We start from the raw sequence: 14056 nt of genomic DNA, 5'->3' as shown, positions 1-14056 counted from the left end.
GAAAGATGTGGCAGAGCAAGGCCTCTTCTCATAAAAATGCCAAACGAAAAGCCTTCACACATAGAGCTGTGAATGAAGTGGAACAACCTCCATTGGAAGACAAACCAGGAGACTTCCTAGCGAAATTAAATGACCCCAATCAGGCATTCTGGATGGCAGACATTTATGTCAATGAACATTTTACTAATTTCAAATTGGATACAGGTGCAAGTGTCACAGTGTTGTCAAACCAAGAGCCATAGTTGTCGACACATTGTTTACAATTAGCAGATACTCAGTTACACGGTCCAGGAAGGACTGAACTAAAGGTCAAGGGAAAGCTACAAGCTACATTCCAATATAGGGGAAGGCTGATAATGGAAACCCTGTATGTCCTGAAAAGCCAAGAATTTTCTCTGTTAAGCTTAGACCTACAACTAATTAAAAAAGTGGATGAAATCAATCAGCCAGAGTCCAACAGTCGCTTTCAAGCAGAATTTCCAAAACTATTCTTGAGTCGAGGAAGACTGAAGCCCAAGTATCACATAAGAAAAGATGCCAGACCAGTAGGTATGTTTATACCAAGAAAGATACCACACCGTTGATGAACCAAGTTCAACATCAGATGGTCCAAAACCAAGTGGTACTCTTTGTATCTGTGTGGACTTAACGCAGCTTAACAAAGACATAGCTAGGGAAATCCATCCTATGTCTTTGGTGGACGAAAGGCTGGCAAAGCTATCAAAAAGCATAATGTTCACTGAACTCAACGCGAATCGTGGCTTTTGGCAGGTTCCATTGGAGGAGAAGTCAAGATTACTCACAAGGTTTATCACACCATTTGGAAGATTTTGCTTCAAGCCTTTACCATTCAGTATAACATCTGCAATCTGAAATCTTCCAAAGGACAATGTCCAACATTCTGCAAGGCCTCAAAGGGGTGATATGTCACATGGACGAATGGGGAATCCAGGTATGTGCTGTACACAGTCTAGACCAGAGGGAACCTCTGATAACTGCACAATTTCCAGTCAGACCATGGGAACGTCTGGGAATGGATTTATTTATGTATGTAGAATGGAAAATCTTACATCAGAGTGATCGATTATTTTTCAAGATGGATTGAAGTGAAAATATTGTACTCAATAACAACAGAATCGGTTATTAGAGCTTCACAGGAGATCTTTACAACACACGGTATTCCTGATGAGACAATGGACCACAGTTTGCAAATGAATACTTCACGCAGTTTGCAAGGAAGTGGGGATTTGAACATCTCACAATTCCCCTTGTTACCCTCAATCAAATGGTGAAGCAGAGAGAGGAGTACAAACTATTAAATTGTTGTTGAAGAAGAACGAAGATATTCCAACTGCACTATTGAATTATCGATCTACTCCATTGATATGTGGACTTTCACCTTCAGAGCTGTTGATGGGGAGGAGCTGAAAACTTATCTTCCTATTCTACCCAGAAAATGACTTCCCAGGCTAGGCATACAAGACCATAAACAAGTTCAAGACAGAGAGAAGTCTTACAGGAACCAACAAGCTCGCAATTACAATAAGAGATTTCATACCACAAACCTACTAATGTTAAAGGAGGGAGAGAAGGTATGGATATAAGATCTAGGACGTGAAGGTAGTCATCCAGAGAGATGAAATTCATCTGAGATCTTATGTAGTACACACTTCCAAGGGTACTATACATCGAAATAGAAGAAACCTTATCCCTATTCCTCAAACACAACAAACAGTCATATATCTGGAGGAACTTAAGAAACCCAGAGACAATAGGATACTACAAACATTGATCAAGGCTGTCCAAGTCATCAAATAAGACTTTCAAGAAAGGCTACTGATCTTCCAAGTCCAACAAGAACACAATCAGGGAGAGTTGTGAAGCCTTCTATAGATTGAATATGTGATGTCGGGGAAGATGGGGTAGTATGTAAAGTCAAAATGAATGAATGTGTATATATATGGACAAAGACTTGGGGGTGGGGAGATGTACTGTAAGAGTCTGAAAAGGTTAATGTTTGAGATGGTGAGTAACCCCACCCACTATAGTGATGATGATGTAATAGTGACATGGTATAAGGCTTGGATGAAGCTGGAAGCATTATGAGAGGTACTAGCTGGACATGTTTAATGAGAGTGTAAATAGTTATGTATATAAAATAAACAAGTTACTACTTAGCGATACAAAGACTCCAGGACATCTGTAAACTATGCTTGAACTATGTTAACAACTGATGTGGGAATAAATAGGTTAATGTGAGGCAAGGGAGGAGATAGCAGGGGCTCTGACACAAATTTTCAAATCCTCTCTGGCCACAGGAGAGGTACCAGAGGATTGGAGGACAGCGAATGTGGTACCATTATTCAAAAAGAGTAGCAGGGATAAACCGAGTAATTACTGGCCAGTGAGTCTAACATCAATGGTAGGGAAACTATTGGAAAAATTTCTGAGGGACAGGATTAATCTCCACTTGGAGAGGCAGGGATTAATCAGGGATAGTCAACATGGCTTTGTCAGGGGGAGATCATGTCTAACAAACTTGATTGAATTTTTCGAGGCGGTGACTAGATGTGTAGATGAGGGTAAAGCAGTTGATGTAGTCTACATGGACTTCAGTAAGGCTTTTGATAAGGTCCCGCATGGGAGATTAGTTAAGAAGGTAAGAGCCCATGGGATCCAGGGCAATTTGGAAAATTGGATCCAAAACTGGCTTAGTGGCAGGAGGCAGAGGGTGATGGTTGTTTTTGCGAGTGGAAGTCTGTGACCAGTAGTGTACCGCAGGGATCGGTGCTGCGATCCTTGCTGTTTGTAGTGTACATTCATGATTTAGACGTGAATATAGGATGTATGATAAGTAAGTTTGCAGATGACATGAGAATTGGTGGTGTTGTAAATAGTGAGGAGGAAAGCCTTAGATTACAGGACGATATAGATGGGCTGGTAAGATGGACGGCGCAGTGGCAAATAGAATTTAATCCTGAGAAGTGTGAGGTGATGCATTTTGGGAGGATTAACAAGGCAAAGGAATATACAATGGATGGTAGGACCCTAGGAAGTACAGAGGGTCAGAGGGACCTTGGTGTACTTGTCCATAGATCACTGAAGGCAGCAGCACAGGTAGATAAGGTGGTTAGGAAGGCATATGGGATACTTGCCTTTATTAGCCGAGACATAGAATATAAGAGCAGGGAGGTTATGATGGCGCTGTATAAAATGCTAGTTAGGCTACAGCTGGAGTACTGTGTACAGTTCTGGGCACCACATTATAGGAAGGATGTGATTGCACTGGAGAGGGTGCAGAGGAGATTCACCAGGATGTTGCCTGGGCTGGAGCTTTTCAGCCTAGAAGAGAGATTGAAAAGGCTAGGGTTGTTTTCCTTAGAGCAGAGAAGGCTGAGGGGGGGACCTGATTGAGGTATACAAAATTATGAGGGGCATTTATAGATTAGATAGGAAGAAACTTTTTCCCTTAGAGGAGGGGTCAATAACCAGGGGGCATAGATTTAAGGTAAGGGGCAGGAGGTTTAGAAGGGATTTGAGGAAAACATTTTTCACTCAGAGGGTGGTTGGAATCGGGAACGCAGTGCCTGAAGAGGTGGTAGAGGCAGGAACCCTCACAACATTTAAGAAGTATTTAGATGTGCACTTGAAATGCCATAGCATATAAGGCTACAGGCCAAGTGCTGGAAAATGGGATTAGAATAGTTGGGTGCTTGATGGCCGGCACAGACACGATGGGCCGAAGGGCCTGTTTCTGTGCTTTATAACTCTATGACTCTAATACAACAAGCTTGACACGGCAAAATATGTAATGCAAGGATGAACTTTAAACTAATTGTCAGAGAAGGGAGCTTGATTGCATTAGAATGGGGAGCTAACTACAAAAAGAGCAATTGTCAGATAATGGAGCTTCGTTACATTAGACTGGGGGATCTGTTAAGAACAAAGCCTGGAACAATTTGTGATTAGACATGACGTTTATCTCAAATGAAATCATGTCGTGTGATGCAACCTCCACCTAAAAACATAAAAGTGGATGTATCTGTTTCTCGGGAGTTCTCAGCTTCGGAGCTTACTCTGTAGTGGCGGCCTCCCTCATGCATGTTGCAGAATAAAGCTACTGATTGACCTGACTTCTGAGTCTCCAGGTGGTAATTCTTGAAATCCACCACAATAATTGGCGTAGTCGACAAGGATCCAACACCACAGGCGGCGCTCCGAAGACACTGATGGGTAAGTACATGTACTACCTGATTCTGTAGTCAAGGAAGTGAGACCAACCTGGTTGGTTTCGAATGGGAGACTGTATTAAAGAAGTAGGCAAAAGTAGCACAAGGGGGCCGGCTGGCAAAGCGATTGCAGGGGTCTGCAACGCGGTTATGTTGTAAAAGGTCTATAAGATAAACTGGTTGCAGGGGTCTGCAACAAAGGTTAGAAGAAGAGTTCAGAAAGTTTGAGTTGTGGGTGTAAGAGATATGTCAAAGAAGAAAGAGAAAAGTGGTAAGGAGAACAAGGACTCGAGTAGGGGACCAACCCTATTTGAGTATATACGAGGAAAACATAAGAAAGTAGAAACAAATGAAAGAGAATGGGTGGAGTCCCAAGTGGGATGAGAAGACACAATTAGATTGGTAGATAGGTTCAAAAGAAGGATAAAGAGTAGAAAGGAATTGGAATATTATGTCAGATTTATGAAAACCGACGTCGAGACGACTATTTTAGAGAACAGAAAATAGGAAATACTTTATTAAGACAGAGACAGATATCTAAGGACAGTGACGAACCGGATTGGGATGATTTAGAAAAAGAGGCAGCAGAATATGGACATGATGATGACTGGCCAGACGACTGGAACGTCGACCCAACCCCTTACGGGACCAATAGCCAAGTAAAGAAATCCCTGGGACCGTCGCACCCCTGTTATATCCATCATGGCCGCCGGCTCCATTTCATAGTGAATATACTTATACCAATGAAGGGGAAACTAAAAGGACAAAACGTACTAAAAAGGGGCAGAGATACAGCAATGAAATGGAGGGGATCTCGATACAGGAAGGAGTCTCTGACTCCAAGGCAGTAATGAGACAGGTTTACAGACTCTTATTCTAGGGGAATAACAGATGATCTTGAAAGATTTAGGGGTTCTAAAATTAAACCAAAATAACTTAGAATTTTGGAAAAATCTAGAAGAAGCAAGTGAGATATATGACATGCATAAGAAGGATCAGCACACCCTAGTATGAGCTACGATGCCAAATGGGGCATGGCAGAAACTTCCAACCGAATATGGACTGGGGGTTGGACAATGATATACAAGAGTACAAAGGTTTTTAAAAAAGTTAGAGAGGCGTTGGAGGAAAGCCAGAGTAACTGGGGTGCAGTTAGGGTAATAGTGCAGAGAGGAAGTATAATGCTTATGTTGAATATGCAGGGGTACAGGACCCAGACAGAGATGTTAGTGTCTTTCTTAAGATGCTTAAGGAAGGTCTCAGTGCTAAACATCAGAAAGTTCTCGACATGGGATTACCAATCGGGGATACGTTCAGTCAAATCACCTCTTGGACAAGTGAGGTAGAACAACAGGCAAGCAGTAGCTTCAGCTCTTGTGGTGACAGTGACACCAAGGGGACCAGAATTGCTATGAATGCGGCAAACTGGGCCACATGGCACGAGATTTCCATGAGAGAAAATCAGGAGGCCCCATTAGATGTGATCATTGCGGTAAGAGAGGACACAAAAATCCCGATTGCTGGCAGAGAGAGGGAGGAGTCAAGGGAAATAGGGGAAATCCGGAAAAAAACACACTTACGAAAGAGCAGGTCAGGGAACTGCTCACTCCGGCATCTCAGAAATAGGAAGTACCGGCCCCCGGATGGCGAACATCACATTGCGCCCGGGGGATCCAAGGATATTCACCGATGCACTGTTAGGGGGCCAGCAGTGCAGAATGTTGGTGGATACGGGAGCCTCAGTGTCAATAGTTGACCAAGATATTCCAGTAACTAAACATAAAATAAAGGAGGAAAGACAGTAGAAGCGTACCAGAGAGAAACAATGCTTCTGGAATTAGGAGACTTGCCCGTCTGTTTTTGGGTATGCCCCCAACTCCAAGGGGACAATCATAGGAATAGATATATTACGAGGTTGGAACGCTGGTAGGTCCAGACACGGTCGGATTATATGGCCATCCAAGATAGGAAAGAGGGCGTGCTACTTTACGTTACGGCCTGTACAGTCCAAGTGGGCACTGCAAAGACCATGACTAGGAATTGGGAACAAGATGGAGCCTTTGGGTTAATATGTTCCCAAATGACAGGAGCTGGATACAGGCAAAACTGGCCTGTGGAAGAGTGAACATGGCACCTATTAAAGTTCCAGGTTCACAGCATACTCTCAAGAAGCAGCAAAGTGGCCGTAATGCAGGCAGTTGGGGACATAGTGCAAGACCTCCTAAAACGGGGTAATCAGGCGCAAGGAATCTACAAAAAATTCCAAAATATGGCTGGTGCCTAAGCCAGATGGCACCTACCGCCTCACTATAGACTATAGCCCCGCAACCATATTTAATGGATTAAACCCCGAACATAAGATCTTTAGTGTCTTAGACATAGCTAACGGGTCCTGGGAGATACCATTGGATAGGGAGTCACATGAGAAGTTTGCCTTCTCAGTGGGAGACAAACAATATACCTGGACCCTATTACCTCAAGTGTTCCACAATAGCCCCTAAATTTTCCATTGACTAATGAGCAAAATATTAGAGGATATAGACCTGAGCCCATTTGAGAGCACAGTCCTACAATACGTTGATGATCTGTTGATAGCCTCACGTACGGAGGGAGGATGGTGTGGAGCCCTAATAACTGTATTACAAGCCCTCCAGAAAGCAGGTCTTAAGGTGAGCCCTAAGAAAGCACAAATTGGAAAATCTGAATTAAACTATCTGGGACATGTGATAAGTCAAGGGAAGAGGTCACTATCTGCAGACAGGAAAGCAGCCATACAAAATCTGCCAAGGCTTGAGAACTTTAGGTGGATCCAAAAGGTCTTAGGACTCTAACTATTGCAGAAATTTTATTCCTAACTACGTGAATATCGTAGAGCCAATCCATGCCTTAGTCAAAGGAGAACTGGCACCCTTAGAAACTATAACTTGGTGGCCGGAACAGGAAACAGCATACCGAGATATAAAAGAAGCTCTGTCACAGGCACCAGCCTTAAGGCTCCCTATCAGAAGTACAGCATGGCTACCCGACGGGTTCGGGTCGGGTCGCTCTTCTGGATCCGGCATTCGGGCTAGGGTTGGGTCAGGTCAGGCACAGTGACAGCCAGGATGTCAAGGCGGGAAACATTCCGTACTCGGCTGCAGTGAGCGATTCCATCCAAGATAGAGCACAACCTCTTCAAAAAAGTTGATTATATTCCGGTGGTTGGGTTGGGTGCAGGAAAAAATGAAAAGACTCGGGCCAGGTCGGATGTGGTTCTTTCGGGGTCGGGTTTCATTAGCAGACCCTAGCAGGCCTTTAATCAGAAGAAACCCTTTTATCTGTAGTCAGAATGGACCATACTACAACGCGGTTGTGATCCAATTCCCTGGGGATTGGAAGCGTCCCGTAGCCAAACAATCTGTCGTGGCCACCGGCATTGAACAGTGGACACAAGCACTTGACTGCACAGCCTGGGCAGTTAAAGTCTGCGAGCCTGTAGTCATGACAGAGCAAATAGTGTTAAATACGAGACACGTCTTGGTAGAACTGTTAAACACAGGGAGGTTGAGATTCGCCTCAGATAGACGGGAGGTGGTCTTAGTCCCGATAGATCGGTCCAGATTAGATTAGATTAGATTAGATTAGATTAGAGATACAGCACTGAAACAGGCCCTTCGGCCCACCGAGTCTGTGCCGACCATCAGCCGATAATCAGAGACTTAAGTCTAAACCCAGCGGAAGGGATACTAGGAAAAGGGGAAACACATGTATGTGGCGATATAATCCAGGAAGAAAGGGGCAGGATAAGGGATCAGGCAATACGTACACCTGACGCAGAATAGACGGTAGCAGAATTTCTTATCCACAGCTGTTACATAAGTTTCTAAATTAACTTGAAAAAGCCCTTCAAAACATTCCTACAGCGGATGCAGAGACCAAGTGGGCCCACATCAGAGACGCCATCTATGACTCAGCAATGACCATCTATGGCAAACGTGTGAAGCAGAATGCAGACTGGTTTCAATCTCACTTTGAAGTAATGGAACCTGTCATAGCTGCTAAGCGCATTGCACTGTTGAACTACAAGAAAGCCCCCAGCGAGTTAACATCCGTAGCACTTAAAGCAACCAGAAGCACTGCACAAAGAACAGCCAGGCACTGCGCAAATGACTACTGGCAACACCTATGCAGTCATATTCAGCTGGCCTCCAACACCGGAAACATCAGAGGAATGTATGATGGCATTAAGAGAGCTTTTGGGCCAACCATCAAGAAGATCGCCCCCCTCAAATCTAAATCAGGGGACACAATCACTAACCAACGCAAGCAAATGGACCACTGGGTGGAGCACTACCTAGAACTGTACTCCAGGGAAAATGTTGTCACTGAGACGGCCCTCAATGCAGCCCAGTCTCAGCCAGTCATGGATGAGCTGGACATTAGCCAACAAAATCGGAACTCAGTGATGCCATTGATTCTCTAGCCAGCGGAAAAGCCCCTGGAAAGGACGGCATTACCCCTGAAATAATCAAGAGTGCCAAGCCTGCTATACGTTTAGCACTCTACGAACTGCTTTGCCTGTGCTGGCACGAGGGAGCAGTACCACAGGACATGCGCGATGCCAATATCATCACCCTGTATAAGAACAAGGGTGACCGCGGTGACTGTAACAACTACCGTGGAATCTCCCTGCTCAGCATAGTGGGGAAAGTCTTCACTCGAGTCGCTTTAAACAGGCTCCAGAAGCTGGCTGAGCGTGTCTACCCTGAGGAACAGTGTGGCTTTCGAGCAGAGAGATCCACCATTGACATGCTGTTCTCCCTTCGCCAGCTACAGGAGAAATGCCATGAACAACAGATGCCCCTCTACGTTGCTTTCATTGATCTCACCAAAGCCTTTGACCTCGTCAGCAGATGTGGTCTCTTCAGACTACTAGCAAAGATCGGATGTCCACCAAAGCTACTAAGTATCATCACCTCATTCCATGACAATATGAAAGGCACAATTCAGCATAGCGGCGCCTCATCAGACCCCTTTCCTATCCTGAGTGGTGTGAAACAGGGCTGTGTTCTCGCACCTACACTGTTTGGGATCTTCTTCTCCCTGCTGCTCTCACATGCGTTCAAGTCTTCAGAAGAAGGAATTTTCCTCCACACAAGATCAGGGGGCAGGTTGTTCAACCTTGCCCGTCTAAGAGCGAAGACCAAATTACAGAAAGACCTCATCGGGGGACTCCTCTTTGCTGACGATGCTGCATTAACATCTCACACTGAAGAGTGTCTGCACAGACTCATCGACAGGTTTGCAGCTGCCTGCAACGAATTTGGCCTAACCATCAGCCTCAAGAAAACAAACATCATGGGACAGGACGTCAGATATGCTCCATTCATCAATATTGGCGACCACGCTCTGGAAGTGGTTCAAGAGTTCACCTACCTAAGCTCAACTATCACCAGTAACCTGTCTCTCGATGTAGAAATCAACAAGCGCATGGGAAAGGCTTCCACTGCTATGTCCAGACTGGCCAAGAGAGTGTGGGAAAATGGCACACTGGCACGGAACACAAAAGTCCGAGTGTATCAAGCCTGTGTCCTCAGTACCTTACTCTATGGCAGTGAGGCCTGGACAACGTGTCCAGGGGGGCACAGTGGTTAGCACCGCAGCCTCACAGCTCCAGGGATCCGGGTTCAATTCTGGGTACTGCCTGTGTGGAGTTTGCAAGTTCTCCCTGTGACCAAGTGGGTTTTCGCCGGGTGGTCCGGTTTCCTCCCTTGCAGGTGATAGGTAAATTGGCCTTTGTAAATTGCCCCTAATGCACGTAGGTGGTAGGGAATATGGGATTACTGTAGGGTTAGTATAATTGGGTGGTTGTTGGTCGGCACAGACTCAGTGGGCCGAAGGGCCTGTTTCAGTGCTGTATCTCTAAATAAAATAAAAATAAATAAAACGTATGTCAGCCAAGAGCGACGTCTCAATTCATTCCATCTTCGCTGCCTCCGGAGAATCCTTGGCATCAGGTGGCAGGACCATATCTCCAACATAGAAGTCCTCGAGGCGGCCAACATCCCCAGCATATACACCCTACTGAGCCAGCGGTGCTTGAGATGGCATGGAAGATGGCAGGGTCCCCAAGGACACATTGTACAGCGAGCTCGTCACTGGCATCAGACCCACCAGCCGTCCATGTCTCCACTTTAAAGACACCTGCAAACGCGACATGAAGTCCTGTGACACTGATCACAAGTCGTGGGAGTCAGTTGCCAGTGATCGCCAGAGCTGGCGGGCAGCCATAAAGGCAGGGCTGAAGTGTGGCGAGTCGAAGAGACTTCGCAGTTGGCAGGAAAAAAGACAGAAGCGCAAGGGGAGAACCAACTGTGTAACAGCCCCGACAACCAATTTTATCTGCAGCACCTGTGGAAGAGTCTGTCACTCTAGAATTGGCCTTTATAGCCACTCCAGGCGCTGCTTCACAAACCACTGACCAGCTCCAGGCGCTTACCCGTTGTCTCCCGAGACAAGGAGGCCAAAGAAGAAGAGATGCGGAAGGCGAGACCGTTGTACAGGGGGCCCTGGAACTCTCCTATTCAGTCCAAATAGCAGAACTGATAGCTCTTACCAAAGTACTTAAGTTAGACAGTGGCAAGTGAATAAATGTGTACACAGACAGCAGATATGCCTTTGGGGTGGTACATGACTATATGATTGCATGGAGTAGGCGAGGTATAGCACTTTCAGAGGGGGACACATCCAGCACAAAGAAATAGTCAGGTTAGTCGAGGCTTCAAAATTGCCTAAGGAAGGACGACTATAGCTAGGGGGACTAGGCAATCTCGGGGTAAACGTGCATATTCCCAGTCCGGACATGCTGACTAGCAGCACACTGCGACGCAAGCGGGAAAGGATAAGGATGGGAATCTCCCAGACTCCCGCTTGATCACTGGGGTCTCTCAATGGGCCATCGATAGAAGGTATAGTGGTCTTAAACACACTACTGTGATATGGCCAAAAGGAGGGACTGATGTGAGAGCGAATAGGTTAATACAATAATCTTGACATGACAAAATATGTAATGCAAGGATGAACCTTAAACTAATTGTCAGATAAGGGAGCTTGATTGCATTAGATTGGGGCATCTGTTAAGAACGAAGCCTGGAACACTTTGTGGTTGGGCATGTTTTTTGTTTCAAATGAAATCACGCAATGTGACGTTACCTAAATATATTATTTCAAATGAAATCCCGTAGTGTGTCACGACCTAGACCTAAAAATATAAAAGTGGATGTATCTGTTTTTCGGGAGGTCTCGGCTTCGGAGCTTACCCTGTCGTCGTGGCCTCCCTCATGCATGTTGCAGAATAAAGCTACAGTTTGACCTGACTTCCAAGTCTCCAGGTGGTAATTCGTGAAACCACCACAACACAACAATATACAACAGGTATAATAAAAGCAAAATACTGCGGATGCTGGAAATCTGAAACAAAAACAAGAAATGCTGGATTCCCTCAGCAGGTCTGGCAGCATCTGTGGAAAGAGAAGCAGAGTTAACGTTTCGGGTCAGTGACCCTTCTTCGGCAGGTGTTGATTGTTCTCTGCGTGAGGAGCTTCCTGATATCTGCCCTGAATTTACCTGTTGCTCGTTGGTAACTGTGCCCCCCTAAACTCCAGAGCATATTTCCAATGAGTGTTGGAGGTTGTTGTTCTTTGCAAGTTACACACTGACTGCCAGCAGTCGATCCATCTTTTTTGAAGGCAGAAAGAAATAGTGGAAAGCACAAGAATGTGCAAAAGACAATTATGATGTATGAAAGTGGGAGAAAATGAGCTAAAAGATTTACTATAAAGCGCCAGCAGTAATAATAACTACTCGCTAGGCAGCCTACACAATGCACAATGTAAAGCAAAAAGTCACCTTTTTTTGGAACATAATCCATTATTGGAATCAAAGATGGCCGCCTTGGTCAATCGTTTCCGTAGCAACGGGCGCGGGGCATTATGTGACGCCACGACGGCGACGTGTCCGCTGGGGGCGGGGCTTCCTTTGTGTCAGAGTGAGTTGGGCCTGGGCTGGTCAACGGCGGAAATGGTGAGTTTCAACGCTCGTAAAATCACACAGTTGGACCGGCTCACATTTCTGTTTCCCTTTTATTCCGTTCCCTGAACCTGTTACCGAACACGAGTTTGCCAGCGTCCTGCAGTGATAGTAAAGCTCGGTGGCGGTTGTTACAGGCCGCTGACCCTCTTGCTTCACATTCGAGCCATGATGCCCAGGGCACTGATCTGTTTAACTGGCGGGCCGAGCCACCAACCTCTTAAAGTGTGAACTTGCTCTCAGTGATTGCTCAGAATATTGGTCCCACAATGCGGGACACCAGGTCACGGACTTGAAACGTTAACTCTGTTTCTCTCTCCACAGATGCTGCCAGACCTGCTGAGTGTTTCCAGCATTGTGTGTTTTTGTATTAGTCAAGGATTCCAACTGATTTGAAACACTCAACAGGTCAGTCAGTAGCATCTCTGGAGGAAAAAAGAGAATTGTACAGCACAGAAGAAGCGATTCAGCTCATCCTGCCTGTGCCAGCTCTTTGAAAGAACTATCCAAAGTGTCCCTCATGCCTACTCTTTCCCCATAGCCCTGTAATATTTTCCTTTGCAAGTATTTATCTAATTCCCTTTTGAAATTATAATTGAGCAAATCTGTAGGGAAATCACAGGAACTAGGAGCAGAAGTAGACTATATGGCCTATCAAGCCTGCTCAGCCATTCAATACGATTATGGCTGATCTTGGGCTTTAACTCCACTTTCCTGCCTGCTGCCCAGATCCCTTGATTCCCTGTGAGACCAAAAATCTTATCTATCCCAGCCTTAAATGTATTCAATGATGGAGCATCCACAACCCTTTGGAGTAGAGAATTCCAAAGATTCACAACCCTTTGAGTGTAGTAATTTCTCCTCCTCTCAGTCCTGAATGTTTGGCACCTTATCCTGAGACTGTGCCCCCGTGTTCTAGATTCCTCAACCAGTGGAAACAATCTCTCAGCTTCTACCCTATCAAGCCCTTTCAGAATCTTGTATATCTCAATTAGATGGCCTCTCATTCTTCTAAACTCCAGAGAATGGGCGGCGCAGTGGTTAGCACTGCAGCCTCACCGCTCCAGCGACCCGGGTTCAATTCTGGGTACTGCCTGTGTGGAGTTTGCAAGTTCTCCCTGTGTCTCCGTGGGTTTTTGCCGGGTGCTCCGGTTTCCTCCCACCACCAAAAGACTTGCAGGTTGATAGGTAAATTGGCCATTATAAATTGCCCCTAGTATAGGTAGGAGAATATAGGGACAGGTGGGGATGTGGTAGGAATATGGGATTAGTGTAGGATTAGTATAAATGGGTGGTTGATGGTCGGCACCGACTCGGTGGGCCGAAGGGCCTGTTTCAGTGCTTTATCTCTAAATAAAAATAAAAAAAATGTCGGCCCAATTTACTCAGCAGAGACCAATTTAGTAAATCTTTGCTGCACTGCTTCCAGTGCAAGAATATTGTTTCTTAAATGTGGAGACCAAAACTGCACACACTATTTCAGGTGTGGTCTCACCAAAGCCCTGTACAATTTTAGTAAGACTTTTTTTCTGCACTCCAATCCACTTGCAATAAAGGTCAACATACAATTTGCTTTCCTAATAGCCTGCTGCACCTGCATGTTAACTTTGTGCATTCCTTGTACGAGTACCCCCTAGTCTCTGAACATCAACACTCCCCAGTTTCACACCTTTTAAAAAATATTTTGCTTTTCTATTTTTACGACCAAAGTGAACAACTTCACACTTCCCTACATTATACTCCATTTGCCATCTTGTTGC

General features: G+C 45.4%; 1 protein-coding gene across 1 annotated transcript in view; it reads left to right on the top strand.

Annotated features, from left to right (window-relative positions):
* Positions 1 to 12220: 12220 nt before the first annotated feature.
* ufsp2 (ufm1-specific peptidase 2) overlaps positions 12221 to 14056 on the top strand; it is a 150134-nt gene continuing 148298 nt past the window's right edge. Inside the window, exon 1 of the mRNA XM_068029417.1 lies at positions 12221 to 12290. Coding sequence (XP_067885518.1) covers positions 12288 to 12290 — 3 coding nt within the window. The 5' untranslated portion in view covers positions 12221 to 12287. The remainder of the gene's footprint in view (positions 12291 to 14056) is intronic.

Source organism: Heterodontus francisci, chromosome 4, assembly GCF_036365525.1.
Source record: "Heterodontus francisci isolate sHetFra1 chromosome 4, sHetFra1.hap1, whole genome shotgun sequence".
In the NCBI taxonomy this organism is placed as follows: domain Eukaryota; kingdom Metazoa; phylum Chordata; class Chondrichthyes; order Heterodontiformes; family Heterodontidae; genus Heterodontus; species Heterodontus francisci.
This window is presented reverse-complemented; position numbering and strand designations above follow the sequence as displayed.